We start from the raw sequence: 14,593 nt of genomic DNA on the forward strand, positions 1-14,593 counted from the left end.
TGTGAAAGAAAGGAAATCAGATTATTTCAAGAAGTCAAAGTACACAGCAATATTAATTCTCCATATTAAAATAAAATGACATGCAATAACATCCACATATAACACTTTGGAACTTAACAAACTTCTGTACACAAACTCTTTAACAGCATCATGCAATATGGCCAATGAAATGTCAAGGGCTGTAACTACACAGAACTTGTATAATTAAAAGACTGAAAATTAGTATACTAAAAATAATCATACACAGATTTGCAAGTGGGATGAGTGAGGAAAAAGTATATCGGCAATGAGGGAAGTAAATGAGAAAGCTGGGAAAGTAATCAAAATGAGAATAGCATTGCAGTATTTCAAGGTGTGGCAAACCAGGCATAGTTTGTGTCACAAGCTATTAAGAATGAAGACACGTTTAAAATATGCACTACTGATACCTATCAGGATTATTCTACATAACACTCAGCATAAACCAAACTGTCTTACCTAGCTACAGAAATTCTCCTATTATTTTAAAACATTTCACACTTCAATTATTTTTTAAAACTTGAACAATTTTCTTTTAAAATGGAAAATGAATATAAGACACTATGCTTTCCTGCTTTTAAAATATTGATTATAATGTACTCTGGTTCAGTACATTAAAATCATTTATCTGCCTTACTACTTGGCAAAGTAAATCAATTATGTAAAATTCTGTATATGGCTTTTACACTGAGATCTTATTATACTGCTTAGAAGACAGAAATTAAAATGTTATTCTTACATTAATATTATGTTGGTCATAACTATAATTGATACAAACAGGCACTTTACGGAATGCTTCCCTGTAAGGCACTGCTCAAAGGATTTCATGAATATCATCAAGCTTAATCCAATTAAGAGTAACACAACAATCCTAATGAAGGATACATTAATAGCCTCATTTTTCAGGCATGACACGGAGGCCAAGGAAGATAAATGACTTGCCTAAGCTAATGGAGTCATAATTCCAATATAGGCCTGACACCAGACTTTGTTCTCCTCTCTGATCCCACAATACACTGCACTTGTCATAGGCTTCAGTTACTAACATAAAAGGAACATCACTGGGTCGAAGAAACACAGTCATACCCCAACTTATCTGGTTGACAGAGTCCTGACAACCTAATCATTCTGGACCCCCATACAACTCAAAAACAAGTCCGAGAGCCCCAAATTTTGAAAGAAAACAACTGTTGCCAAGTCTGTGCTCTTTAATCCACAGACTGAGCCTGGTGTTCTTCCCCCAACTGGAGATACAGTGAGAACAATGGAAGCAACAAAAATAAACTAACTGTAGTGAGAAAAGAGAAAAGAAGGCCAAATATCAAAAAAGCTGTCAAAAACCATAAGGCAGGGGATTTAGTTCAGTGGCACTGCACCTGCCTTGCAAGCACAAGGTCCTGAGTTTGATTCCCGGTACCAAAAATAAAACAACCCGTAAGGCATAGGGTAAACAGCCTTAGGAAACTCTGGCTCCATTTGTACTTTTATGGAAAAACACATAAGTATTCATATTTATAACAGAATATGGTTTCTATCAAAAAGAATTACTTTTTCTAAAACAATAAGAGAAATATGTTTCAATAACCTGAAAATGTCACTATTCTGAGGAAAACTTCGTCTCCCACGATGCTGGACAACTGAACTATTACTACAAATGATAACCTGTTTTGTGTTATTACCTTACATACTTCAAAGTTAACTTGATGAGCCAGTCAACCATATTTAAAACCAACAATCATTAAGATTTTCATTCCAAACTAATATTTTAAATATCAGTTATAGCTTTCAAGAGTTCAAACCAAAAATATATATATTATGTATAAATAATTATAAAGCTTTCAAGGCTCAACACAAGATTCTTTAAACCAGAGGAATTTTAAGAATGCTTTGTTTTCGTTTATATTGTCTAAAATTCAGGTATATTCTCACCAGCAGTACTTCTTTAATATTACAGTAGGAAAATACTTGATGAATTTGTTTTATAAATTAATGTAATTTTTCTTTTTTTTGAGATTGGGTCTATGTTATGCAGAGTGAACCTGAACTCCTTGGTTCAAGCAACCCTCCTGCCTCAGTCTCCCAAGTAGCTGGGACTATAAATGCATACCAATATATCAAGTTAATGCACTATTTTTAAAGCAATCTGTTATCAAATGTCTAATCAGGAATGGAAGAATAAAACAGAAAAAATATTGCCTATTGAGTAAATTAGGAACTCATAATGAATGAATGTAACTTAAAATTCAGTCACCTAATTTTCTCTTATATATATATTTTTAATCTACCTTTTGGAAATAAGACTTTTTTTTTTTGGTACTGCTGGAGATCAAACCCAGGGCCTCATGTATGCTAGACAAGCACTCTACCACTGAGCATTCAAAGCCCTAGAAATATGATTTTTATCAAGTTATTTAGAGCCCAATTCAATCCAAAAGGGATCTGAAGCTTTTACTGCCAGTTACTATTATACTATTCCGATAAACATTTTCTAATTATATCACTTTTGATAAAGTACATATTTCAAAAGGCAAACAGTTTTACTGTAAATATAATATTACTACTTTGTGCAAATGTGTAAAAGTTAATTCAATTTTTCTTCTATGTACAATATTGTACTTCTCTGTTCATAAAACTTGTAACATAAGTGTTTCTTTGTCTATACTAAATACTCAAAATTATAACCAATTAGTAGAGTTCATTTTTTATTTTTATTTTCATTTTTCTTGGTGGTACTAGGGATTGAATCCAGGGCTTTAACACTAAGCTATGTCTCCAACCCTTTTTCTGTTTTTCAGATAGAATCTCGCTGAGTGACTAAAGCTCCTCACACTGGCCTCTAGCTTTCGGTCCTCCTGCCTCAGCCTCCCAGAGTGCTGGGATTACAGGCATGTGGCACCACACCCTGCATGTTCTAAGACAACACACTTGGTAACAATGCCTTGCCAGATTTCAAAGGATAAATTCCCAACCCTAAATTAATAAATGTATATTCCCTAATGTTAAACAACTTGAAGAGTTTACCACACGTGAGCACTTATCTTTTTTGGGGGGTACCGGGAATCAAACTCAGGACCTTACGCCTGTGAGGCAGGCGCTGGAACAACTGAGCTAAATGCCCGGCGAGCACTTATCTTTCAAGAAATTACCAAAAGCTTTAATCGAGGTTTAGTGTCATAAGCATGCCGATGATGCCACTGTGAGAGGAAATGCATTGAAAATGAAGCACAAATGGAATCATTAACTCAAATGGCTCTTTGTGACATGGCAGCCACTCTAGCAAAGGAGTCCATGAAGGCGATCATTACCTGAAGGCCCTGGCTGTGCCTGCTTTTCCTCTCAACTCAACTAGTCCTCTCTAGCCATCCCGAACTGGCCTACTGCAGCTAAAACAAAACTGCTGAACGAGGAAAGAAACAGAAAACATGTGGGAAAAGAGAAGGTGTAAAGGTCAACTAGACAGTATGAAGAAGCAAGGTCATTAGGAGAATCAACGAGATATGTTATGCACCAGAAAGAACACATTTAGGAAGTTACAATCATTTTGGCACATTCAGTGACCGTGGTATTTTACACATAAGAACCAAAAGTACAAGGTCTTCTCTTGAAGCTCACCTATGGGATTTCTGACAGTGAGCGATCTACATTACCCACTTTAGAATATAAAATAATATATTTTATTTTAAATACACTTAAAATGTTTTCAAAGTAAATACCTTAAACTTGTTTCCCACACTGATGAAGCTAAGTTTTCCTGCTTTTTGTTTAGTGTCTTTGTTATTATTTGTGGATGATTCAAATAATTCCCGTATAAATTTATCCCTGGACTCACATATTAAGGACTCAAGGGACATATGTAAAGCATCATTATTTTTCTCCACAAACTGGGTCTGAAAAATAAATCAAATAGAATGTTTCAGTCCATCTTGTGATACACACCCCTAACTCCGCGCTGTCCAGTGGCACTTTGTGTGATCTGTGGTAACAAAAATGTTCTCTCTGCACCATGCAACACAGTTACCAGTACCTGAAATGTGGCCACTGTACTGAAGAACTGATTCTTACATTTTATTAAATTTAAATTTAAATAGCCACTCCAAACCAGCTAGAGGCTAGTGCACTGTGCAGTGCAGCTTCAATTTCAAGTGGTTTTCTCCTTAAAATGACACACTCACTGTTTCGTAGCACACGGCCCCTGCAAAATGCCTGATAATAAAGCCTTCATCATCTCTGAGATTCCTATGAACTGCCAGCTTGGATTTCCTGGGAATCTGAAAAACAGTTCATACAGGCACTATTAAATTCTCAAAAATAGGCTACATAATATTCCTTTAGACAACATTTAAGGTGTAAAATACATGAAATCATAAAGCTCACAGTGAGCCGGAAATGGTCCTTGTGCTTCTGGTGAACTGCTGATGTGAAGTGTTGATCACTTGGCTGAGGAAGGCGATTTTCTTCATCCAGAATATCTAGTATTCCCACTAATTTTGCTTCAATTAAATCTATTTTGAAAAATAAAAATGAATTCATGATAGGGTAAAAATATTTTAAACATGCAGTGAACAATTTACTGATCTCACATTTCAAGGATTGGTTAGAAACAGAGTAACAGATAATTGTGAAAATATTTTATCAATGGCTATTGTGAACAGATGGATTTTTATTTGAAACCTGGTCATCTGTTAAAAGGTACCATCGTAGATTCAGTAAAGGTTTTAGAAAAACAATTCCATGGAGAAGGCAACTAATACAATAACAATTCCATTTGTAAACTAGAATAAAAGGCTAAGGAATCAGAAATTTCCCCCTTTCATAGATGGCATCTATATTCAAATTGAAATAAAACTAGAGGATGCCCATTTTCGGACAGGGTCTTTAAATTTGGGAGTTTAAGTTCTTTATAGATTCGAGATAGTAGACCTCTTTCTGAGAAAGAGCAGGTGAAGATTTTTTCCCACATTGTGGATTGTCTCTTCACACTGCTGGTGGTTTGGCTTGCTGTGCAGAAGCTTTTTAATAAGAAGAGATCCCACTTGTTGATTGTTTGCGCTAGTTCACGGGCAACTGAGGTTTTGTTCATAAAATCTTTTCCTACTCCGACGTCTTCCAGGGTTCTACCTAACCTCTGTTCCAACTGGTTCAGAGTTTCTATTTTAATATTTAGATCTTTAATCCATTTTGATTTTAGTTTAGTGCATGGTTAGAGACATAGGTCTAGTTTTAATCTTTGGTAAATTGAAGCCCAATTTTTCCAGCACCATTTATTAAAAGGGCTATCTTTCCTCCAGTGCAGGTGTTTGGCTCCTTTATCGAAGATGAGATGGCTGAGTGTGTCTGGCGTTGTTTCTGCATCTTCTAATCTGTTCCACTGGTCCTCAGGTCTGTTTCTTTGCCAGTACCATGCTGTTTTTATCACAGTAGCTTTGTAGTAGAGTTGCAGGTTGGGGATTGTGATACCCCCTGCCATGTCTCTGTTACCTAGAATTGCTTTTGCTATTCTGGGTCTCTTCTTGTTCCAAATGAATTTTTGGATTCTTTTCTCAAGGTCCATGAAGTATGTTGCTGGGATCTCAATTGGAATTGCATTAAATCTATATAGCAGTTTTGGAAGTATGTCCATTTTCACTACATTAATCCTTCCTACCCAGGAGCAGGGGATGTCTGTCCATTTTCTGATATCATCTTCAATCTCTCTTTTCAGAGGGCCATAGTTTTCAGAGAAGAGGTCTTTGATTTCTTTTGTTAGGTTGATTCCTAGGTATTTCAGTTTTTGGGATGCTATTGTGAAAGAATTATATGCCCTATTTCTCTCTCAGTGAGCCTGTCATTTGTGTAGAGGAAAGCTATTGATTTTTGTGTGTTGACTTTGTAACCAGCTACTTGACTGAATTTGGTTATTAAGTCTAGAAGCCTTTTGGTGGAGTTCTTGGGCTCTTCTATATACAGTATCATGTCATCTGCAAATGATGACAGTTTGACTTCTTCACTACCTATCTTTATTCCTTTTATTTCTTTCTCTTGTCTAATTGTCATGGCTGTTTCCAAAACTATATTGAACAAGAGTGGTGATAGTGGACATCCTTGTCTTGTTCCTGATTTTAGTGTGAAGGATTTCAGTTTTTGACCATTTAGTATGATATTGGCTGTTCGTTTTTCATAGATGGCTTCTATCAGTTTGGGATAGAGACCATCTATTTCAATTTTTTGTAGGGTTTTTATCATAAATGCATGTTGGATTTTGTCAAATGCTTTTTCTGCATCTATGAACAGACATTTCTCAGACAAAGAAGTAGAAATAGCAAATAAATACATGAAAAAATGTTCAACATCACTGGTCATTCGAGAGATGCAAATGAAAACAACGCTGAGATTCCACCTCACTCCAGAAAGAATGGCTGCTATCATGAAATCAACCAATAACAAATGCTGGCGGGGCTGTGGGGAAAGAGGAACCCTGCTCCACTGCTGGTGGGAAGGTAGACTGGTGCAACCACTGTGGAAATCAGTATGGAGATACCTCAAAGAACTAGGACTGGAAGTCCCATTTGACCCCGCCATTCCACTGCTGGGGATCTTCCCCAAAGAATTAAAAGAATCATACCACAGTGATATATGTGCACCCATGTTCACAGCAGCACAGTTTGTGATAGCTAAAACTTGGAAACAGCCCAAATGCCCATCAGCTGGAGACTGGATAAAGAAAATGTGGTTTTTTTTATAAAATGGAGTACTACTCAGCCATAAAAAATGAGAAATTAGAGACATTTATAGCTAAGTGGATGCACATTGAGGCAATGCCCTTAAGTGAAATAAATAGGACACACATGTATAAATATCGAATAGTTTCTCTGGTGTGAGAAACTGAAAGTTTAAATAAGAATTAAAATGTATAATAGGTAATGTGAAATAGGAAGAAATGGGGCAAAGGGGAAGGAAGTGGGAGGGCTAGGGGAAAGGATAGAAGGGAATGGGATTAATATGAGAAAATGGAAAAATAGGAACAACATCTTTGTAAATAGGGAGGACTGGAGGGGTTGAAGGGAGGGCTGGGGAAGGGTAAAAAATAAGAACCAAGAGAGATTATGTAAAGGTACAAATTTCCAATGATGAATGTCATTATATTGTATACCTAAAATGTACCAATGATTAGAATGAATACTCGATAATGCAAAATAGGAAGAAAAGGTCCAAAGGGGTAGGGGCAGTGGGAGGGGCAGGGGAAAGGAAAGAAGAGAAAGGAAAAATGATGAGAAATGGAAAAAATGGAAATAAAGTCTTTGTAAACAGGGAAGGGTGGAGGGGGTGAAGGGAGGGCTAGGAATGGGGAAAAAGTAAGATCCAAGATGCATTATGTAAAGGTACAATTCCCAATGAGAAATGTAATTGTGTTGTATACCTACAATGTACCAATAAAAGAATTTAATAAAGTGTAAAAAAAAAGAAAGAAAACTAGAGGAGCTTCTCCATGCACAACTTTTTAGTAAAACACTTTAAAAAAGTGACTCTAGTGCTTTTAAGCAAAACTTTTCAACATGCACCGTTTTTTTTTTCAGACAAGTGTCTTCCTGCTGCCATTTTGGTCCTGAGGTCCTGGGCCTAAGTGATCCGGGCCCCGCAGGGACTGGGATGCGGATGTTCACCATTGCGCCCATAGGAGCACATTTTTATGCTCCTTTGATTTGTGTTGTTTAGATTTCCCACCTGTCCAAAATAACTTTAAAACCTCTTAAAAACAGTATGTAAAACTGTTGAGTGAGGCAGAGCTCTAAGACACAGCAAGATAAGTCAAGATTCTAACTGCACTGATCAGAAAAGGAGGCTTCTTGAGCAATGAATGGTTTTGGGGGAGGGGGATGGGGACCCAGCTGTGAGTGAGGTCGCTCTGTGGGGGCAGGAGCCTGCAGGGTAAACCAAAGGGAAGGAGCCCAAACCAAATGGCAAGCCCAGAGTGAAAGGCACAGAGGTGAGAAGGACATGGCATGCTGAGAGAATGAGAGAGAACAAAGTGGGATGTGACAGTGCTTCAGTCCATTTCCTGTTTGCCCAGAAAATACCCACCAGCGGTGCTTGCACCACAGCATTTATTTTGTTAAGAAAGAAGTCATTTCTATTTAGAAATAACGCCAGCAATTGTTTTTATATTCTTTTTCACACTAAAAATCAGTCAGATTTGCTTCAGCTTCAAAAAGCATGTTTTTGTAAAATTAAATGAGGAATAGCAGCAAGCTGCACTTTCCTCAACAGGAAATGGATTAAAAGTTGTACTGATGTGATGTTGTTATTATGCTGCATGTCCCAGTCTAGCACACAAGTTCTTGACTTGATTATTAAATGGAGTTTCCAAAACCAGGCTTGTGCAACAGCTGATTTTAGAGGTGAGGTAGAAAAGGAAAAGGCTGAAAGCTGCTAGAAAGAGAGGGGTTTCTTTATCATTGAAAAAAAACAGAGGCCCTACCCTCCTGATGCCCTATCACACTGGAAATGATATGGGACCTGCTGACACCAACCTGCAACCAGGAAGAGGATGCTGCTAGCATTCACAGGATAACCAACCCCAGAAATCCCAGGCAAACCTCCCCTGCAGCCAGGCCTAAGTGTAGGCTTCATCACGTGAGATGATGGGTCCATCAGCTGCCGAGCAACTAAATGGCCCCTTAACTGGTTTACATGCTAGCTTTTTAGGTAGAAAAAATACACATCATAATAAACAGAAGAAAAATTTTTTTAATTTTTAACAAAGCTGAATTTCATGCCTTGGCAGGAAAAATAACTTTCAAGTTATCTTAAATATAACAGTTTTCACAGTTTCCTAGTAACATCAATCACAGAGCACAGAAAAATGAATAATAAACACATTTACTGCATCTTCCCATATTCCCCAAAGGTATAATAAAAAAATACATACCTATACAGTCCTGATTATCTACATAATGCACTTCATTAACACCTAAACCTTCTTTTTGATAGAGTTCTTGTTCCTATAATATGAAATAGTCATAATTATAGATACAGAAATATTATAATAAATGAAGTCAATGTTTTGTGCCATTTCTAATCATAATACTTATTAATGAAAATGTAAAGGTTTATACCAATTAATATAGCCATAAATGGTTTCCAAAGATAGAACAAATTTTGAACATTTGCAGACAGGCATTAATATCACGGAAAGAGCAATGACCTGCAAACGGATGATCAAACCTTCACAGTGATATACCATATATAAGACATGAATCATTAGTGGAAAACTATGCAATTTGTAAGAATAATATATAAATGAAAACTGATCACTAGAAGTAAACCTAGTATCTTCTGAAATTTTTTTGAAAAAGATTTTATGCTGTCCATCAAAACCCAATTTTTATTTAAAATTCACATTTATATTAAAAGATTATTATAAAAGTAAATAGAAATCAGGAAGGTGTCTTCTCTTTATACAGCTCCTGTTTCTGTGTAAAGCTTCTTGCTCAACTGGCATGGAAAAGGAGGATTAGGGAATTTTAAAAGCAGAAGACGAATGTAAAATTTCATATGGTAATGGAAGGACTAATGTGACTGACTGGATAAAATATTTTCAGAGAAACTCTCACTGATAAATATTTATTTCACCTGTTTTGTTTATGACAGAAGTGGTTTACCTATAGCATATAAATGAAATGTACAAAAGCTGAAATGTGCTAGGAAGCCCATAAAGACAAAAATATAATAAAATTATTGGAAAAGATAGATGGAATGGGAAAAGAAAAGAAAATACAGTGAAAAATGGAACTCAGAAGATAGCAGTACAAATACAAAGAAAGTACAAGGATATTGGAAGGAAATACTGGAGAATTCAGTTTTAAATAAAAATAATGAGCCTAATCATAAATTATCTTGTCCAAAGCTACCTTTACTTTTATTCTACTTTAAATAACTATAAAATAACTTTCTTAGCTTTGGTATTCTGAGGGTTTGCCATGCCTGTAGGTATTTCCAGTGAAGCAGGGTGGCAGGAAGTTCTTCACTGGACCAGAGATACTGACTGACCAATGACAGACCATTCACAGACAGCTAGCTGGCAGCCACAGATAGCATGGAAGGGAAAGTACTGGCTAGAGGCACCCAGGCCAGTGGTGTGTGGAATCCCCTGACTTGGCAATTTTGCTGCTACACCCAGAGACAAGGTAAGCAGGTAGCAAAATGAGCAGAAATAAACACCTGGAAGAAGAAAGGAGAGACCCATGCCAGAGATGAAAGTAGAAAGTTGTTCAGCCGTGTCAGAAGTAGAGACACCCAGAATCAGAAGAAGAAACAAGCAGACCTTCAAATGTAGTAAAAGGCACTAGCAGAAAATCACAGAGTTTTACTTATAAGAGGAGCCCATCAGATTTCTTATCAGGTCTCTAAACTTCCCTGAATTACTAACACCTCCTGGACTTCCCTGATTCCCTAGGCCACTTGACATTATGCCCCATCAATCCAGGTAACTGCAGCATATCGCTCTACCATGAAATTTAAAATGACTTAATGAAGATCTTAAATGTAAACTACAGTGGCTTTTCTACCCTACATATCTTCAACCCTCAGCACAAAAGCTATAGAAAGCATGGCAAAGCATGAGAAAGCAACGCAACAAGATGCCTCTAAAAAACTCTAAGTCCCCAAAAGCTGATCTCATAGGAACTAAAGTAAGTTACAGGCAAAGAACTAAAAAATCAAATGGTCAAAAATCAAATGGTTGTAGATATCAAAAAATTTAAAAAACCATAAGCAAATTCATAAAATATTCAGTGAGCTTAAAGAAAATTTAAACAAACAACAATTAAGGATTTAATTAATAAAATGTTCAGAGAGCTTAAAAAAGAAACAAACAATAAGCTGGTTGAGTTAAAACAGTACAAGATATGAATAATCATTTTGGTAAAGAATTAGAAATTACAGGAAGAAATCAAGTAGAAGTGTGGGACATGAAAAATTCAACAGAAGCCATGGGTAGCAGGTTTGATCAATGTGAAGACAGTGTCAGCACTTTAAGACAAGGTTTATTCTGTAGATCATGTAATCAGTAATACCCTAAAAACATGACACCCTGGAAGCTGGATCCAACAGCTACGAGACAACTCAAAAAAACACAAAAAAACATAAGAATTATAGGAATAAAGGAAAAATTAGAAGATAACTCAAAAGGTATGAAAATTTATTCAGTGAAATAATAGCAGAAAATTTCAGGGAAAGAATTCATAATTCAAGTGCAACAGGCACATAGGACTTCAAATAGCCACAACCAAAAAAAGAAGCTCTCCATGACAAATCATAATCAAAATTCCAGAAATTCAACACCAAGAAAGAGTACTAAAACCTGTTAGAGAAAAACAGCATGTAATATCAAGGCAAGACTATCAGAATAACTGGAGATTTCTCAGCATAAACCTTAAGGGTCAAAAAGGCTAGCAGTAAAGTTTTTCAAGGCCTAAAAGAAAGTAACTGTCAACCCAGACATCTATATCCAACAAAATTAGTCTTCAAATTTGATGAAGAAATAAAGACTTTCCATGACAAAGAAATGCTAAAGAAATTCATGAGCACTAAATCAGAGTTGTGGAAAATATTTAAAGGCAACCAAGACAGAGCTAGGAAGACCACCAGCAGGAAAGAGCCCAAAGAAAAGTATATACCTAATGGGGAGAGCAGTAAACAAAAGGGAGAAAATAAAGTAGTAAGTACTGGAAAAATAATGTAATAACAGGATTCAGTAAATACATTATAGTAATAACTCTCAATGTTAATGGTCTTAACTCTGCAATGAAAGAGACACAAACTGGCAGGTTAGATCAAAAAAACAAAACCCAACCATATGTTGCCTGAAAGAGGCACACCTCATCCACAAAGAAATACACAGACTAAAAGTGAAAAGTTGGAAAATGATACTCTCTGCAACTACAGCATGAATGTAAGCAGGAATAACTATCTTATTTTTCAGACACAGCAGACTTCAAGTGAAACCTGATCAGAAGAGACAAAGGTACATACTAGCAAGGAAAACAATTCAATAGAAAGAGATAACAATTGTAAATATCTATACACCAGATGTCAATACATCCAATTTCATAAAACAGAAACTACTGGACATAAAAGTATGGACATCAATACAGTCAAATCAAGGGAGCTTCAATACCTGACTATCACACATATACAGGTCAACATGACAAAAAATAATCAACCAAAAAAATTAGAATTAAACACACTACTGAACAAATGAACTTAACAAATTTCTACACAGACCATTTCATCCAACAATAGGATACACATACAGTACTCAAAACTCTAGCAAGAGCAATCAGTCAAAAGAAAGAAATAAATGGAGTATGTATAGAAAAGGAAGAAATCAACTATCCTTATTCACAGATGATATGATCTTTGCATAGATGACTCAAAAAATTTCACCAAAAGACTCCTACAACTAAAACAAATTCAGCAAGGTACCAGGATATAAAATCAACACACAAAAATCAATAGTGTTTCTGTACACCAATAATGAACCCACCAAGAAAGAAATCAGGTAAACAATACCACTCACAATAGCTTCAAGAAAAATTACTTAGGAATTAAGTTAACAAAGAAAGTAAAAGACCTCTATCTAAAAAAAAAAAAAAAAAGAACTCTGAAAAAAAGAGATCAGAAAATGGAAAGATATTCCCTGTTCCTGGATAGATAAAATGGCCACACTTTCAAAACTGATAATGCAACCCCAATCAAATAACAACAGCTTTCCTCACAAAACCAGGGGAAAAAAAAGTCCTAAAATCTATATGGAACCAATAATAGCCAAAACAATCCTAAGCAACAAGAGCAAAGCAGGAGGCATCACAATCTCAGATTCTAAAGCTACAGTGATTCAAAAAAAAAAAAAAAAAAAGCACAGTACTAGCATAAAACAGACATATAGATCAATGAAACACAATGGAGGATGCAAAAACAACCCAAGGCACATTCAGCCATGTGATCTTCAAGGGGCCAAAAATATACCATGGACAAAAGATACCCTATTTACCAAATGATGCTGGGAAAAGTAAGTTATGCACATGCAGGAAAAAATGAGTCGAGACTCATATCTCTCACCCTGTACTAAAATCAAATCAAAATGGATTAAAGACCTTGATTATGAAACAGAAATCTACTAAAACGGAAACACTGAATCTGCCAGGAAATAAAATGGGTCAAACTCTTGAAGACATGAGTAAAACCAAGGACTTTGAGAAAATAACCTCAATTGCACAAGAAATGACATCAAAGCATCAACAAATGAGATTATATCAAATTAAAAACCTTCTGCACAGCAAGGGAAACAACCAACAGAGTGAAAAACAATCTACAGAATTGGAAAAACTTTGCCACCTATTCCTTGGATAGAAGGCTAACATTTAGAATCTATGAAGAATTCAAATAATTAGACCCTCCAAAAATAAAAGACCCAAACAAAAACTGGGTCATTAAAATGAATAAGATGACTAATTCAAAAGAAAAGTACAAATGGTTAATAAGGCATGAAAAAATACTGAACATCTTAGGCCATTAAAGAAATGCAAATCAAAACAACACTGAAATTCTATCTTAGAAAGAAAAGCTATCCACAAGATCTTAAATTTTGTATTGTTTTGTTTTGTGTTCTGAAACAGAATCTCACTATGTAGGCCCAGCTGGTCCTGAACTTGAGACCCTCCTGCCTCAGCTTCCCAAGTGCTATGATTACAGGTATGTGCCACCACACCCAACATACACTTTGAGACCATAATTACAAGCCAAATACATCAAACACACAAGCTTAACTATCACACGGCCTCTCTTACATGAGAAACCCAAAGTATACATAATTTAAAGAATAAAAGAAAAGACAGATGATAGGAAGCAAGGAGATAGATCTTTGGCAAATGGAACAGGATCTAGAGGTGGGGAAGGTTAAAAAGAATTAAGATATTTTTAGGTACATGTACCTACTCCCCACAATGAATTAAATCATTTTTTAAAAAAGAACTTAAAAAACAACAAATGCTAGCGAGATTGTGGGGAAAATGGAACTCTTCTACATTTTTGGTAGAAATATAAACTAGTGAAACTATGTAAATCAGTATGAAGAGTCCTCAAAAAACAAAAAATAGAAATTCCATTTGACCAAGTTATACTTCTTCTATGTATTCTCCTGTAAGAGTTATTAACTCATCACATTACTGTGATGCACGTACATGTTTATAGAAGCACAACTCATAAAAGATAAATAGGAAGTGGCCTATGGCCTGGCCATCAACAGATGAATGGATAAAGAAAATGTGATTGAGATAGATAGATTGATATATCATTATATATTATATATATTATATATGTGTGTTATATAATATATATTATGTATATGTTATATATTTATATATACTATGTATATGTATTATATATGTTATATATTATTTACATATATTATATATGTGATCATATATATATATGTGAGATAGAGATATATATATATATATATATGAGTACTACTCAGGCATAAAGAAAAATTCAACCCAGCTGTAGGAAAATGGATGCATTTTGAGAACTATAATGC

General features: G+C 35.5%; 1 protein-coding gene across 13 annotated transcripts in view; it reads right to left on the reverse strand.

Annotated features, from left to right (window-relative positions):
• Myo6 (myosin VI) overlaps positions 1-14,593 on the reverse strand; it is a 164,458-nt gene that overhangs the window by 50,536 nt on the left and 99,329 nt on the right. For all 13 annotated transcript variants that reach the window (XM_021243782.2, XM_021243780.2, XM_021243779.2 and 10 more), the window contains 4 exons: positions 8,924-8,996; positions 4,393-4,520; positions 4,191-4,286; positions 3,732-3,905 (listed from right to left, as the gene is read on the reverse strand). In XM_021243782.2, the coding sequence (XP_021099441.1) occupies positions 3,732-3,905; positions 4,191-4,286; positions 4,393-4,520; positions 8,924-8,996 (471 nt within the window). The remainder of the gene's footprint in view (positions 1-3,731; positions 3,906-4,190; positions 4,287-4,392; positions 4,521-8,923; positions 8,997-14,593) is intronic.

This window comes from Heterocephalus glaber, unplaced genomic scaffold (assembly GCF_053883595.1).
Source record: "Heterocephalus glaber isolate CG9 unplaced genomic scaffold, H.glaber_assembly_v1.0 deba00000818, whole genome shotgun sequence".
Taxonomy (NCBI): domain Eukaryota; kingdom Metazoa; phylum Chordata; class Mammalia; order Rodentia; family Bathyergidae; genus Heterocephalus; species Heterocephalus glaber.